This window comes from Rhipicephalus microplus, chromosome 7 (genome assembly GCF_043290135.1).
Source record: "Rhipicephalus microplus isolate Deutch F79 chromosome 7, USDA_Rmic, whole genome shotgun sequence".
In the NCBI taxonomy this organism is placed as follows: domain Eukaryota; kingdom Metazoa; phylum Arthropoda; class Arachnida; order Ixodida; family Ixodidae; genus Rhipicephalus; species Rhipicephalus microplus.
Window position 1 is genome coordinate 21,206,043 of NC_134706.1, and position 14,756 is coordinate 21,220,798.

Genomic DNA, 14,756 nt, shown 5'->3' on the forward strand with positions numbered 1-14,756 from the left:
CGTTCGAGTGATGGTATTTTGCATTGCTCGAGGGAACGCTGACGGTAACCTTTCGTGTTTCATCGGGCATTTAAGAGCGTTTCTTGTTGTGTGAGTCGGAACTTGTCACTCATAATGACATGGAGTGCGAACACTAATAAACAGACAAGTGAGTGAAAGGAGGTAGACGTGTGTACATGCTGTCGCTCGTCTGTTTATTGTTTTCGCTCGATACCAATATGAACGGGGCCTAGCCCATGCTTGTGAATAAATTTTAAGACACCGTGCATTTCCGAATGCAGAGTGCAGCAGCGGAAACCATTAGCAACCTGATTGCACGAGGAGTGGACGCTTCCTGGGCTCTTTCGGTCACCATGAAGGGACGATGGACAACACTAAAAGCCGGGCAGCCAGTGAACTTCTTGTCCGAATGTGTGCATGACCCCAATGCGCAATCATTCGGAAGCTACACAGAAGTGAGTGCTTCAAAAGGTGTCGGACAATACAGGCCAAAGGGGGGAGGGGGAGTGTATACACACATGCACGAGAATGCATAGATGATTTACAAATATTTTCTGTGGAATCCGAGAGACGGCAGAAAGGTTTATAACGAGAAATTTCGGCATTAACGTGAAAATTTGGGCACTGTATTTCAGTGTCGTTTCGGGGCATTGCTAGCGCTGGGTAATTGCCGAGTAGCAACGCCCATGCAAAAGGAAGACGATAACGTTGACGCTTTTTTTTTTTGGAAGCGGATCGCGAAATGAAGCAGGCGGATAGCTCAAAGTGGAAGAAGCTGGTGCGACGCTCCTCCTAGTCCTTATGCGAACGACGAAGATGGGCTGTGACAAAATGATTGATTGGGCGAGTTGGTGGTACATGACTGTTCGGAAATGAGAACGCACTGCTTAGACGCGCACAGAAAGACAGGGACAAGCGCTTGTCCCTGTCTTTCTGTGCGCGTCTAAGCAGTACGCTCTCATTGCAAAACAGTCATGGACTGTGAACTAGAGCCTTCTGTCCAGTAAGTAGTCCTCGTTACAATGTGCCATCCTCTTCACTTCCTTCGCGTACCAGAAGTACTGTAAATAATGTGCCACCTTTGTACATTATGTCTTAGTGATCGTGCATAGCACTAGAAGGTTGTACTGTGAGAGTCGTCTGCAGAATGCACTACCCGAAAATTCGCAGTGCTTCGACCAGTTAAATGTTGACTGCAAACGCGAGACCACTCTCGCTGTTAGCACTATGATCCGTCATTTCTGAAAGCACACGGCGTATAGTGTGAGTTAGACTGCGTATAGCGTGATCTTGCCGTCTACTAGCTACGGCTCGCACATCCGAAAGATGACCGGGATCACATATGTTTGACGTGGTTTACGGTGTCAATCCATCATTCTCGCTTGTCTCTGAAGCATGGTTACTACGGAAAACAGAAAAGCTTCATTCCATATGGGCGATTGTTATAGTTAATGCTACAGTTTACTGCACAGCCCACCTGACCTACAGAGTGGCGGAACCAGCCACTAATTTAGGCGGGGGGGGGAGGGGGAGGGCGAGCCCGAAGTAACACAGGAGAGGGAGGCGTGGTCATGAGATTTTATTTTTACTAGAAAAAAAACCCCTTCGCAGCATATATACGGGAATTTGTGTTCACAGTGCATTCACTCATAATTACTTATTGGTGATAGAAGGTGGACTACAATCACTGAAGCGAGGAGTGTGCTCACACAAGCTTTAGAAGGGGGGAAGGCAATCAGCTCCACTGCCCCTACCCTCTGGATTCATCACGTGGCTCAAACATATCCTGACACGCCGTGACGAAATAGCCTGACACAACTCCACTCATGAAGCGGCTGCCGCCTGGAGCAGTAGAAATGCTTTTGCTATATCCCACACCACGGCGCCACCAGCTCATGGCACGTAGGAAAGAATGGGGAAGAATATTGAATTTTATCTCAATTATTAGACCATCGGAAGCGTACTCCGAAGGTTTCGAAGTCGGATAACGCTGCGAAAAGGAGAATTTTCACCCGCTTTAAGTGAGTTCAATTTACTTCTTCATATTCAAACTACAGTGAAAAAAGTAATGTCTACCGTGCTTTTCCTGGCCTAACAGTTTATTGTGTTCATTGTCTATAGATGTGTTCATGTGGTAACGGGTACAGCACCGACACTAGCAACGACTGGAATTACTTCCAACTGTTGTAACAACGCTCCTTCCTCAAAACACCTTCCGCGCCGTAACCAAACAGGAATGTGTGTTGCGTGTCATTGAGCTGAAAAAAAAATGTTGGAACACAGCGGGTGGCTGAAGCCAGCATTTCCGCAAATGGTATTTCCTTCTCGAAGGCCCGAAGAAGAACCGAGCACTAGTCAAAATGTGGAGCATGCGGTCAATAATCTATCTCTTAGAGCCACCATCTTCTCTTTTCTTTTGTCTTGTTTGTGCGTGACTCGTTTAATTGCCTCCTGCATAACTGCAAGTGTGTGCGCATGCAACAATGTGCCCCGTAATATCTGTCTTTCTCGCTGTACTTTAGGTATGCCAAGATCCAAACTTCACCGAGGAGAACCACGATATGTACGAATCAATCGTTTACGGTACGCTATACTACAACCGAAAGAATGGCCAGATGTTCGCCTATGACAATCACACCACATACGAACAAAAAGTAAGAGGGCTACATTGCTGTTTCTCGAATGCTAGTGCGAACGCGGCTTAGCTTAATGTCGAAAACTTTGTCATTGGAGCTGTGTAAGACCTTGGTAAGTCCCCGGGTACCCGTCCGCACTGTCTATAGCGCAGCTGCCAGAGCGACGCCTGACCAGAGGAGGAGCTCTGGTAAAGCTAACTTGGTGAGAGAGAAGCCTAGTGTAGCGAATCGAGCCTCTTAAAGAGACGTAGTTACGTGGAGAGGGAAGGTTTGGTAGAGAGGAGGTCAGCAAAGATGCTGATATTGCAGCAACGATGCAAGCTGTTCAGAGGGGAGGGTCATCGAACAATAAACATGTGAAAGCTTTAGATCTCGCACAGGGCTGTAGAATAAGGCGGTTCTCTAAAAGCCTGCTGCCTCCACACCCATCCACCCAAAATTTAGATTATTAGTAAGGCCCCGGTTTGAAATTATTCCTTGCTTGTTCACCTTGCGTATCTGGCATTTGTTCTGGAAAGCTTGGCACTGGCCGAGTTATATGTGCGTGCTTATTTAGACTGCCGAGTTCTAGTTATTATTCAGACAGTGTGGTGTTAGGACAGTTGAAGGTGGGCATTTGTAATTTCTCGCAAATCGGAGATGCCATTTTCTATCCACTGTTATGGAAAAAATTGTTCAATGGGCAGCATTCGTCACATCTTAAAAGGTAGAACATTATGTATGGGAAATGCGTGGCAGCTTCCCTTCGTGCTTCCCCACTTTATGATGGCCAGAATTTGAAACGTATATCTGTATATCGACATACAAATGTGATGTTATAGGGATTTCTCGACACACGACCACAGGCAAATGAAGGAGAGATATTGCTAGCTTCATCTACGTTGCAATACAATAGGAATGCCGAGCAGCTTTTTAAGATGAGACACATACCTGAGGAGGCACGACCGTTCAAAAAGATATATAAAAAAGAAAAGTCATGCGTAGGCTGAACTTCACTCGCCCGCGTTTTCCATGTAAGAAGAACGCTCCTGAATTTTTCCATAGGCATTACTACAGTTATGCCTTCTTTCTTCTTTTCATGGAATTATAATTAGAGTAACAATAAAACCAGAGGTGTATCGATGTTGAGGTGAATCGCCGTGGAGCACCACCTCGCTCTGAGCGTTTGTGTACCAGAAAAACTTGAGCAGCACCTTTAGTCACCTGCGTTGTTCTGACTATGGAAGCGGTGTATATTAGCAACTTTCAGTGACTATAGGGGGCGCCACGAAAAAACAAAACAAAAACAAAATGGCTGTCCATGCAGTGGTCGCATACCTGCGCCGAGCCTTCGTCACAGGTGGTCTCACTGCGTGGTTGTTGCCACTTTCGGCTAGGACAATTTTCCGTGGCATATAATTTCCCGTGAAGGAAGCAGCTCATGCTTGAGGCCATGAAGTGTGTCACACGCGGCATTACCTTTCACCGGCTTCGACGTCCGACGCGCTCGTGTATATATAGCTGCGAAATCGGTGACGTTCCGTCACACTGCGTTGCCGGATCGGGCATCCAGCGTGCGTCAAACTCGGCAGACATTTGCCATACACTCGGTCCGGGGATCGCGCTGCCGTATATCGACAACGGTAAACAACACAAGAGACAGTTGACGTAGGGCCGCTTGTGTTACTGGTCGTTTCTTTACCACTTCGATCAACTTCACCGTGGGTGCCGGTTTCACGCCAGCGAATATGGGTTTCAACAGTTTCGTTGCATAAACTAATGCTTAACCCGATACACCTGTGCTCCGGTATGTCACTTATTCAAAACAGCGCCGGCTTACAAGTTACCACAATTCTTGGACATTTCGCACGCGTATGCACACGCGACACTGCAGGCCATCTCGCCCAACCAGCTCACTTCGCTTCGATCTTGACTGATTTGATTGATATGAGGGGTTTAGCGTCCCAAAACCACCATATGATTATGAGAGACGCCGTAGTGGAGGGATCCAGAAATTTCGACCACCTGGGGTTCTTAACGTGACCCAAATCTGAGCACACGGGCCTACAACATTTCCGCCTCCATCGGAAATGCAGCCGCCTTAGCCTGGATTGAATCCCGTGACCTGCGGGTCAGCAACGAGTACCTTAGCCACTAGACCCCCACGGCGGGGCGTTTCGATCTTCGTAACAGTGTTGTGGAGAAAACTGCGTGCTTATCTCGACGCAGACATAAGACACACACACACACACACACACACACACACACACACACACACACACACACACATATATATATATATATATATATATATATATATATATATATATATATATATATATATATATATATAGCGTTGCTGAAATTTGAGCGCCCTAAACTGGCTTGTGCTCGATCGCGGACAGTGGCGGTCTCTGCCCAACATGATGCGCAACTGACACATGCTGCTCGCATGTGTCAATTGCGGTGAGCTCTTAAGTGTTTTTCACTCGCGAAAGCATAGTTGTATTTAACATGTTATCGTAACCCTCTCCTCCCCCACCCTCAGAAAAAAATGCACTCACCTGCTGCCTCGAGATTACGTACCATGGTATGTAGCACAGCACGCTAAGTGCAGTGCTGCTGAGTTCAGTTGCATGGGCTGGATTGCCAGCCATGGCGGTAGAATTTTGATAGGGCTAAATGCAAAAGAACAAACAGGTGCTAAATATTAAGAGCACTTTAAAGCACTCCAAGTGGTCGAAATTAATCCCGAAGTCCTTATTACATCGTCTCATCACTCACCCTCTTTAGGTTTTTAACGCGATAGCCTTAGAACAAACAGAGAGCTCGTGTCGCAGAAAACCCGCCGCCGGCATCGGCTCCGTTGGTTGTGAGCGAAAAATGGTCTGTGACCGAAAAATCAAGTTCCCGAGATAGCCGCGGGAGGCCGCTACTTATCCACGTGGGCGCGCGCGATAACACTGATATATCGCGTGTTCTAAGGAAAAAAAAAAGGTGCTCAAGGTCACGAAGCACAGTACTTTCTTTTCCCTGCCACCCCTTCCTGCTTAACTTCCAGCCCTTTCATCGGGACGAGAGAAGAGATAATGCGATTGCAGCATTTGACAAGCCTTTGTAACTCCACTCGCACTGGACGGATTCTTAAAATTTTTGTGGCGTCGAATTCGTGAGGAAAAAAGCTTTTCTGGTGAATTCATGCCATGGTTACTTGGAAAAGTGTTCTTAGGTCTATTTAACGCTATTTGTTTGACAGGTTTCAGGACAAAAACGAGCCTATTCGACAATAATAGCGCGCGCTAGTCCAATCAACTGTGTTTATGTGTTTGTGTGCGTGCGTGTGTATATACTAGGGTGCACCAGGGGCCGGATTTCACTATCGCGTTCAACTCTTAAAGGCGGAGCTTAAGGGTCCCCCAATTTTTGTAATTAAAATCTAAGCTATTCTGTTGCGTCCCAGAAGTAACCACGTTGTTATTGTGACAAGTTTCAACATTCGCAGTTTAAATGGCTTTTTCCGTCGCCAGACGAAAACGAAGCACGTTTACGATGCCTTTCACGGTGCGGTTTCACCATTGCAACCCGCAGCACACGCGATTGCTCTTGTATTTATTGCCGATTATCAAAGATAAAGGGTTCCACAACCTAGCACCAACAAAATTTATCGTACTTCATTTTTCGAACGCGCAAGATTTTGTCCGACAAAACGACGAGGAAGCACGGCTGGCACGTTTCCAGGCAAGTGGTTCGGAAGCTCGTGCGTTCTCAGAAGGACGGCTTCCACGTCGGCTCTTCTCGCTTATCTTCGACGAGTTAACTTCGACGAGTGCCTTGTTCGTTCGCGTTGATCCTGTTCTGCGCTGCTGCTCACGGGTTGGAACGGCTTGAACGACGGGCGGCGGGATTGCACTTGAGTTTAACGTTTGCTTCTTTGTTGTTTTAGTGCTTTTTTGGCAGTTGTTTGTGGTTTGTGCCATATGATTTTCTGAGTTCGAGCGACTCAGGCTATCTAGATGTCGGTTTCTTCGCCTGGCCAAGGGCCTTCTCCTTGGCTAGCATCTATACCGGTCAAGGATTGGCCGATTGATTCTTTTCTTTGCAGTGGGGTTATTAACGTCCCCGTGGCTCTGGTACCGACCAATGGAGGTACGATACCTATGAAGAACCCGAAGATGATTCAGATGGAGCTTCGGAAAGCCACAACACACTCTCAAAAGATCACTGAGGTCCGGCATTTCGGTCGTGGTGGTATTTTGTGCTGCTCTGCCGATCAGGAGTGCGTCCGAGAGCTTCTCAACTGTTCCGAATTTGCAGCACAGCCGGTGAGCCCGTTTATACCAGCGCATCTGGCATGTTCGAAAGGCATAGTCCGCGGTGTAGATACGAGCCTGACCCCTGCAGAAATTCTTGAGTTATTTTCAGTAGCAGGTGCAGTGTCAGTATACAGGTGCACGCGTCTGGTTGACAATAAAAAATCACCTACCGAATCTGTCATAGTAACCTTTGCGGGAACGATAAGACCATCTGAAATTAAAGCTTGGCCTGTTATCTATAAGGTAGAGCCTCTATCCCCTAAGCCACTGCAGTGCTTGAATTGTTGGAGGTATGGCCACAGCGTGAAAGGGTGCAGATCAACTGCCAGATGTCGACTATGCGGAGAAAATCACGACAGCCGTAAGTGCAACTCGACGGAAGAGAAGTGCTGTTTATGTCATGAAGCGCATCCTGCAGACTCTTCAGATTGTGAGGCGAAAGAACGAGAAGTTAAGCTGCTGGAAATTGTGGAACGCAGGCGTTGCTCCCGGAGGGAAGCTTTGACTGAATTACAAGAACGCTCGAAAGGTTACGCAAGCGTAACAGCACGACATACCACTGCTATGGATGCATCGTTAGCAAAATATATAGCAGAGGCTGTAGAGAAGGCAACGGAAAAGGCGATGGAGCGTCTTGCCAGCAGTATTATTGGAGTCGTGGCTGAACTGTTAACATCTCAGTTGACCCAAATCATTGCTTCAGTGTCTATGAAAAATCAGACTTCACAGGATTTCGAGGTTTCAAATTGTGCCGGGACAGAAGATCCGATAGCTCCTACACGATGCGCATCTCCTAAAGCAGGACCCTCCAATAAGATACTGCGGGCAGATCTAGAAACCTTATCAGATGACACTGATGAATTTACAGATATGGATGCGGAATCTCATAATTTCTTGAAGCGCGCCAGATCTCCCCTATCGAAAAAGTCTTCACAGAAATCAAAATCTAAAAATTTCCTGTCAAAGAAAGACGTTTTGGAGAACCTCTCCAAAAAAGACTTTTTGAAGAAAGATCTTTTGGATCAAGCAGTCTCTGCGGCGGGTTTATAGAGTCAAAATAGGCTCCTTAAAAGTATTACAGTGGAATTGTCGATCAATAGGGTCGGCTATCACAGATTTATTGTGTATTTCTTCGCAAATTTCCCCAGATATTATTACTTTACAAGAAACTTGGCTTACAAACGGACAAAAAATTTACCTAAAAAATTATCGCTTATTTCGTTTAGACAGACCTAGCAGAGGTGGTGGACTTGCCATTTTTATATCAACTAAATTTAGTCATAGAGCGAAGATTAACTACCTGTGCATGGATTCTAACTATGAAATTATGGTATTAGACATCACTCTGCCAGGCTGTTCCCCTTTTTCTTTTGTTAACGCATACTTTCCGGTAGGAGTACAGGACACAAGATGCTTAGATGCAATGTTAGCTTCCTGCAGGAAGGATGTATTATTAACTGGTGACTTTAATTCACACCACGTGTCTTGGGGTTTCAAGACTGATGTAAATGGAAGGCGCTTGTGGGAATGGACTGTTGATAATAACTTATCTTGTGTAAATTTCCCCACTGTTACGTTTATTAGGAGACAATCAAAGTCGGCGATAGACCTGACCTTTTGCAGCTCCTCACTAAACATTTCGTCGTGGAAAACATTAGATTGCGCAACAAACAGTGATCACCTTCCTATTAGCTTTGATATTAACTTTCCCGGGATATTTCTAACTGGTAAAATTGGCTCGTTTGTAAATTATGAGCGTTTACAAAAAGACTTGAAGCCTACTTTGGTTCTTCGCAAGGGCATGCAGGAAGACATTCGGGCTATGAGTCTGTGTGCGGTACTGAAAAGAGCAATAAAAAAGTCAACTTTTTCAATAACTTCAGGCACAGGCGGGTCGTTTAGCCCATGGTGGAACGCTGATTGTACGAGGGGGTATAGAAAACGAAAAGCGGCGTGGAAGCAACTTATCCACAACCAATGCCCAAAAAACTGGTGTGACTATAAATACGTGGCAGCAGATTTTAAACGCACAGTACGCAAAGCAAAAGATGACTATGACACTAACAAATTTAGCTATCTTTCAAAACCATACAACAGAAAGGCGCTTTTTAGATTTTTGCGTTCCAGAAAAATGATACCACCATCAGACAATAGTGATTCTTCAATTCTATCGCCTAGCGAACTCACTGAAATCTTAGAAAATGTTGCTAAAGGATTAGAAGAAAGATTCAGATCAACAATGCCAAGACACATAGTAAAGCCAATTGCAGGGGAGGAGTTCAACGAGGTGACATTAGCGGAACTAGCGGGTGTAGTGAGGCACTTACCTCCTACAGCACCTGGACCAGATGGAGTAACTTCAGCAATGATAAAAGTACTATATGAAATTTCCCCACATGAACTCTGTAATATGGTTAATTACTCTTTGAAAACTTCTTGGATACCGGCGGATTGGAAACTTTCCAAAATAATTCCGATACTTAAAAAACAGGCGCTTGGGTATACACTTGACAATGTGAGGCCAATTTCTCTTACATCTAATTTGGTTAAACTAACTGAAAGAGTTTTGAATGCACGTGTAATAAAATACATTGAGGAGAAATCAATATTGAACCCCAGTCAAATTGGCTTTAAATCGGGATGCTCCATATGGTGTGCGCACGCGGATTTGGAGAGTCGTATACAGTTGGCTAGGCGTAGAAGAGAGTATTGTGCATTAGTTACTCTGGATTTGGCCAAGGCGTATGACAAAGTGGAGCATAAATTACTAATAGAGCAGATGGAAAGGTCACACTTACCAAAATACATGACATCATGGGTAGCAGAGTTTTTAAAGGAGAGAGAGTTTTATTGTTTTCAAAGGGGTTGTTTTTCTAACAGATATTGACAATACCGTGGCGTACCACAAGGTGCAGTGCTCTCACCGGTGTTGTTTAACATCTTCCTCAGTTCTATTCCAACACATAGCGATATTCATTTATATGTTTATGCAGATGACATTGCTTTCTTTGCGACAAACAGTGATCTGCAATTACTTTATCAGACATTACAGAATTACCTAAACATGATAGAGGAATGGCTTCAAAAAATTGGAATGTCTCTAAATGTAAACAAAAGCGCGCTTCTAGCGTTCTCGTTCAGGGATCCTGTCAACATCTCCTTGATGTATGGCACAGAGCAGATTCCCCAGGTGGATTCACTTAAATACTTAGGCATCATATATAACAGCTCGTTAAATTGGAAAAGCCACATCGATCACATTGCGTCCAAAGCAACACGAGCCATGGGGTGGTTACGCAAGCTCAGCAACATAAAAAGGGGGTTGCGAAGAAATACATTGGTAATGGTCTATAAAATGTACATTCGTCCTATAATGGAATTCGGCTGTGTCTTATTTTCGGGCAGTGCGACATATAAAATGAGACCGCTAATACTGTTAGAAAGGGAGGCTTTACGACTGTGCCTTGGACTGCCCAAGTTTGTTGCTAACAATGTGCTATACATGGAAGCGCGTCTACCGTCATTGTTGAATAGATTCAAAATGCTTACTATCCAAACATTTTTAAAACTATACACTGTGCCCCAGAGAGCATCATTTTATGCTTTTATTAAAGAACCAAGTTTATTTTTTGAAACTTGGTGGTCACGATTCCACTGCCCACAGATCTTGTTCGTTCAAGCGCTGCTAGAACCACTGAACGTCAAAATCAAACATATTTTCACAACAAGAGACGTTAACTTAGGTCTTAAGATAGAATTTGAGAATATTTATCCCTCTAACGCAAAGCAAATGCCATTTCAATATTTAAATGATCGGCTGCAGGATTACTTGGCGCATGTGAACTTGAGCAACATAATTGCAACCGATGCATCCGTATCAAATGAAAAGGCTGGGGCAGGTATCTTCTCACGTTCCCTTGACTGGTCCTTTTCGGTTAGACTCCCAGATTACACACCAATATTCATGGCAGAATTATTTGCTATTGTACTGGCACTACGGAAACTTCCTTTGGGCGAATCGGAAGCAGTCGTAATTACAGATTCTTTTTCAGTATGTGCTGCTCTGTCTTCAGGAGCCAACTTAACACTTATGCACATGTTTCGACAACTCATACCGACAAACGTGAAAAAACTGCAGCTCTTATGGGTACCAGGTCATCGTGGCATATATCTCAATGAGATGGCGGATGCACTAGCCACAGTATCTCTTAGCGGTCCCATTATCCCGGTTTTGCCTGATACGGCTTACGCGACAGCAATAAGGTTTAGAAACCTCTGTTTGCGTGAATACGACTGCTACTCATTGGATAAATATCGAGATTTCGCACATCTAAGATGCCGCTGGAATAGACAGTGGTGTGCAACACGGCACTTGGAAGTTACTTTTACAAGATTGCGTTGCAGAATTCCTCAACTGAATTATTATTTGCATAAAGTTGGTCTAAAGGCGTCACCTTTATGTCAGACTTGCGAAACAATGGAAACGATAGATCACTTCTTTTTGTTCTGTCGCCGGTATTCTCATCAGCGGAAAAGATACCTGAAAGCTCCACTTGAAAAATTGGGATTAGAATTAAATGTGGCAGTAATTTTGTCGTTTGGCAGCATTAAATTCGGTTATAGCCACAGGGACGTCTGCTCTGCGGTATTTGAATACATAATTGAAACAAAGCGATTGCCATGTTAATCTGCCTATATATATATATATATATATATATATATATATATATATATATATATATATATATATATATATATACATCATTTTAGACCCACCATTACCTCTGTCTCAAATCGCATCTGATGGCCTGCATCGTTCCCTGCTCAGATATACTCCTTTTTCGATTTTCGGCTTTTCTTTCTATATTTTTTTTCAGCCCAAAATTACGTTTTCTTTGAAAAACCATTAGCCTTTTAGTTAAGATCCTGCCGCCCGGTTCTTGGCCGATCCCCCTTTGTGGGTGTGCGCCAGAGTGTCAAGGATCATCATCATCATCATCATCATCATCATATGACCGCATCACAGCTAGCTTTTGCCGGTCGCCGTATGGTGGCGCCACAATAGCTGCAAATTGCGAATAGACAAACGGGTATATGCTACAGAAATTTGGCGTATATAGGGGAAAACAGCTCCAAATGGACACAATTCAAGACCAAGAAGACATGGCAACAGCGCTGTTTTTATACGTTAATATGGCTGCCTTCGTTTTGTGTTCTCTAAAAACGGTTATAAGCACGAAACAAGCAGTTCAAGCTTGAACTCTTGCAGAAAAAAGGTGGCGAGTTCTTGTGCTGACCTTCGGTTCAACAAAATGTTTACGAATTCGATACTTAAAGCCCCTTCGTTGACTGAACGTCACTAAAACCAATTAAACAGTGCGACTTGCTCTGCTGTTCAACTAGTCTTTGCGACATCAAGTCAGTAAAGCTTCTTCATCTGTTGTTCGTTCGAGAAAAATAACATACAAAGCTTTTTACATTGTTGCCGCTCATTTCTTCAGCTTTGCAGGATCAGGGCAGAGCACTTGTCGTTCGCCATTGCCCTCGCTGCTTACGACGTGGAGTACGACGATTACAGCAATGTCTGCGCCCCTATCAACCCTTTCAGCGAGTTCAGCAGGCTCGTCAACTTGAAATATGTGCTCCTATACCTCGAGTATATATTCCATGTCGCAACGCAATTGATAGGCTGTCTGCAACAAACCGAGTACAAAACCTAGACGAATATAAAGCTTCGATGTTTACACTGAAACGCGAGAGCGTTACCAGAGTGCATGTTCATCGCCTTCAGGCATGCTGCAAGAAGATTACGATTTGGGCGCTCAACATTGGCCGTTTTAAACTGCCCTAGAATGTTCATACAAATGGTAGAGTAGTCGTCGTTGCTTTCCTCTGAACATGGCTTGTGCCCAATAAAAAGGATTGGCCGAGTATAAGGTGAATTTTTTCGATTATTATCCTTAATTTCAAAATTTTCAACTTTTTTTATTCTATAGTCTCCATTACTCTGTTTTTCAAAAGGTTTTGTAAGACCCCTGATTTCTTGGCCTATCCCCCGATGTAGGTATGACCCACAAGGGAAGGTGAACAAAAACAAAGACCATCTGTTGGCCAAAGGGGGTATGCGCCACATTTTAAATTAAACAAACAAGCAGACGATGGTGAATGGAGTATAGTTCGACGTGAATCACGCCGATTCTTTTCAAGGCAGTGCTTGAACTGCGATAGCAATTTAACCATCTGGACAGGTGAGTGTGTTACCTGCCTCGTATTTGCAAACCGAGTAGCGTATATGTTTGTATGGAATATTGTAACAAGCTGTTCGCGCGAGAGGGCTAATTTCACCCGCCATACGTATTAAAGATTACCGTGTCCTAGATACTGTTGCCATGTTGGTCTGCGGATTCCATATATTTGATATTTAATTGCGTGAGAAAGTTAGGGACACATAAGAACGAAGATATGCGAAAAGATGGGCCTTTCTTCGGTGTAAAACTGGTGAAGACCAACTGACTGTAATGTCAATAAGGTAGAGGGGACGTTGCTTGTGGTGTTTGGATTATAGATGTTGCTTCATGCGACACCTGCCGTCATGTAAACACACCAGTTCATACAACTTCTTGTTGCCTGTCTCCGGGTGGACCTGTAGGCCTTTGCCATTCTGATTTTCATTTACTCATACTGTTGGCCCGTCGGCCATTATAGGGTGGGTCAAACGTAGCACTTTGCAACGCATACATTGCATGATAAATAACGAAAACATTTCAAAAATAGAGAAAATGTATTCATAAACAATAAAACAGGAACAGAAACAAGTAAAAATAAAACAAACGTAGGCATACAAAATAAAATCGTTCGTTTATAGATAGGTTGGTAAAATTTTAGGACACCGTACATGCGAATTCCGCCAGCAGTGGTACAATCCATGACCGAGCACTACATACAAGGATCATTATCTGACTTGTGCCCTACAGACCATATTTCACACAGGTCCCGTTATTAGGGAGGCGATCGCCGGGCTAATTCCAAGAGCCGAAGTATCGGCCCCCCGAACCGCACCACAAAAGCGTGGACAATTTAGAAGTGGTCCTTATTGTTGCGCCAGCGGACGCTGGCTGTGGCCCAAAGAACAAGTCAGAGCCGAGAGTTGATAAACAAACAAATTATATTCTCAATAATGGCAGATCGAAAATAATACACAAAAATGCACACTCCACACTAGTTACATACAATATGTCACCAATCAAACCAATCAATCAACGTACTACACAATACAATCAGCCACACTTGAAACAACGGACACGGACAACAGTACGCACTACAATGCAGTCGCATGCATTGAACAATGGCAAGATGCTTAAAGACTAAAGAGATAGAAAACCTATCCAGTCCAAAGTTCTTGGAACAAATGTCTGGATGATACTCTCCCGAGAATCACTCACTCAAAGTCCAGCGTTGTTGTCGTTCCGCTGTCCCCTGAAGTTTCTCTTCCAGGAAACCTCGCGTCCTCAAATGGCCACTCTCCAAGCTTCAAACTTCTTCGCCGGAAATCCGTCGGCTTCACACACGCAGCTGTTGCCCGCGTCTTCGCTCGATAGCGGTAAACCCACGCTCTTGTCTGTAGCTCGAGCCGTCCCTACGGACCAAGACCTTCGCCGACTACACGGCGGAATCCCTACGCACTCTGGCGCTCACTTCCGTCTCCTCCTGATCTCTCATCTCGGCTGCTCGGTTAAATACCTTGCGCGCGACATTCCAGACGGTTCTCCTCATTTCGTCGGGGCGATACGCAGCGAAAGCTGTGGAGAGGTGCGAGACGGTTCGAACT

At 44.6% G+C, this 14,756-nt stretch overlaps 1 protein-coding gene across 1 annotated transcript; it reads left to right on the top strand.

The window, feature by feature from the left end:
- The first annotated feature begins 286 nt into the window (after nt 1-286).
- On the top strand, nt 287-12,799 carry LOC142766838 (uncharacterized). The gene is made up of 3 exons (XM_075868064.1): nt 287-455; nt 2,523-2,654; nt 12,430-12,799. Exons 1-3 carry the CDS (start codon nt 354-356, stop codon nt 12,646-12,648), a joined length of 453 nt encoding a protein of 150 aa, XP_075724179.1. The 5' UTR covers nt 287-353; the 3' UTR covers nt 12,649-12,799.
- Nucleotides 12,800-14,756: the final 1,957 nt, after the last annotated feature.

Coding starts and splice junctions, on each gene's coding strand:
- LOC142766838 (XM_075868064.1), top strand. CDS start 354: ATGAAGGGACGATGGACAACACTAAAAGCCGGGCAGCCAGTGAACTTC. Junction 456..2,522: donor CATTCGGAAGCTACACAGAA/GTGAGTGCTTCA, acceptor GCTGTACTTTAG/GTATGCCAAGATCCAAACTT. Junction 2,655..12,429: donor ACACCACATACGAACAAAAA/GTAAGAGGGCTA, acceptor TCATTTCTTCAG/CTTTGCAGGATCAGGGCAGA.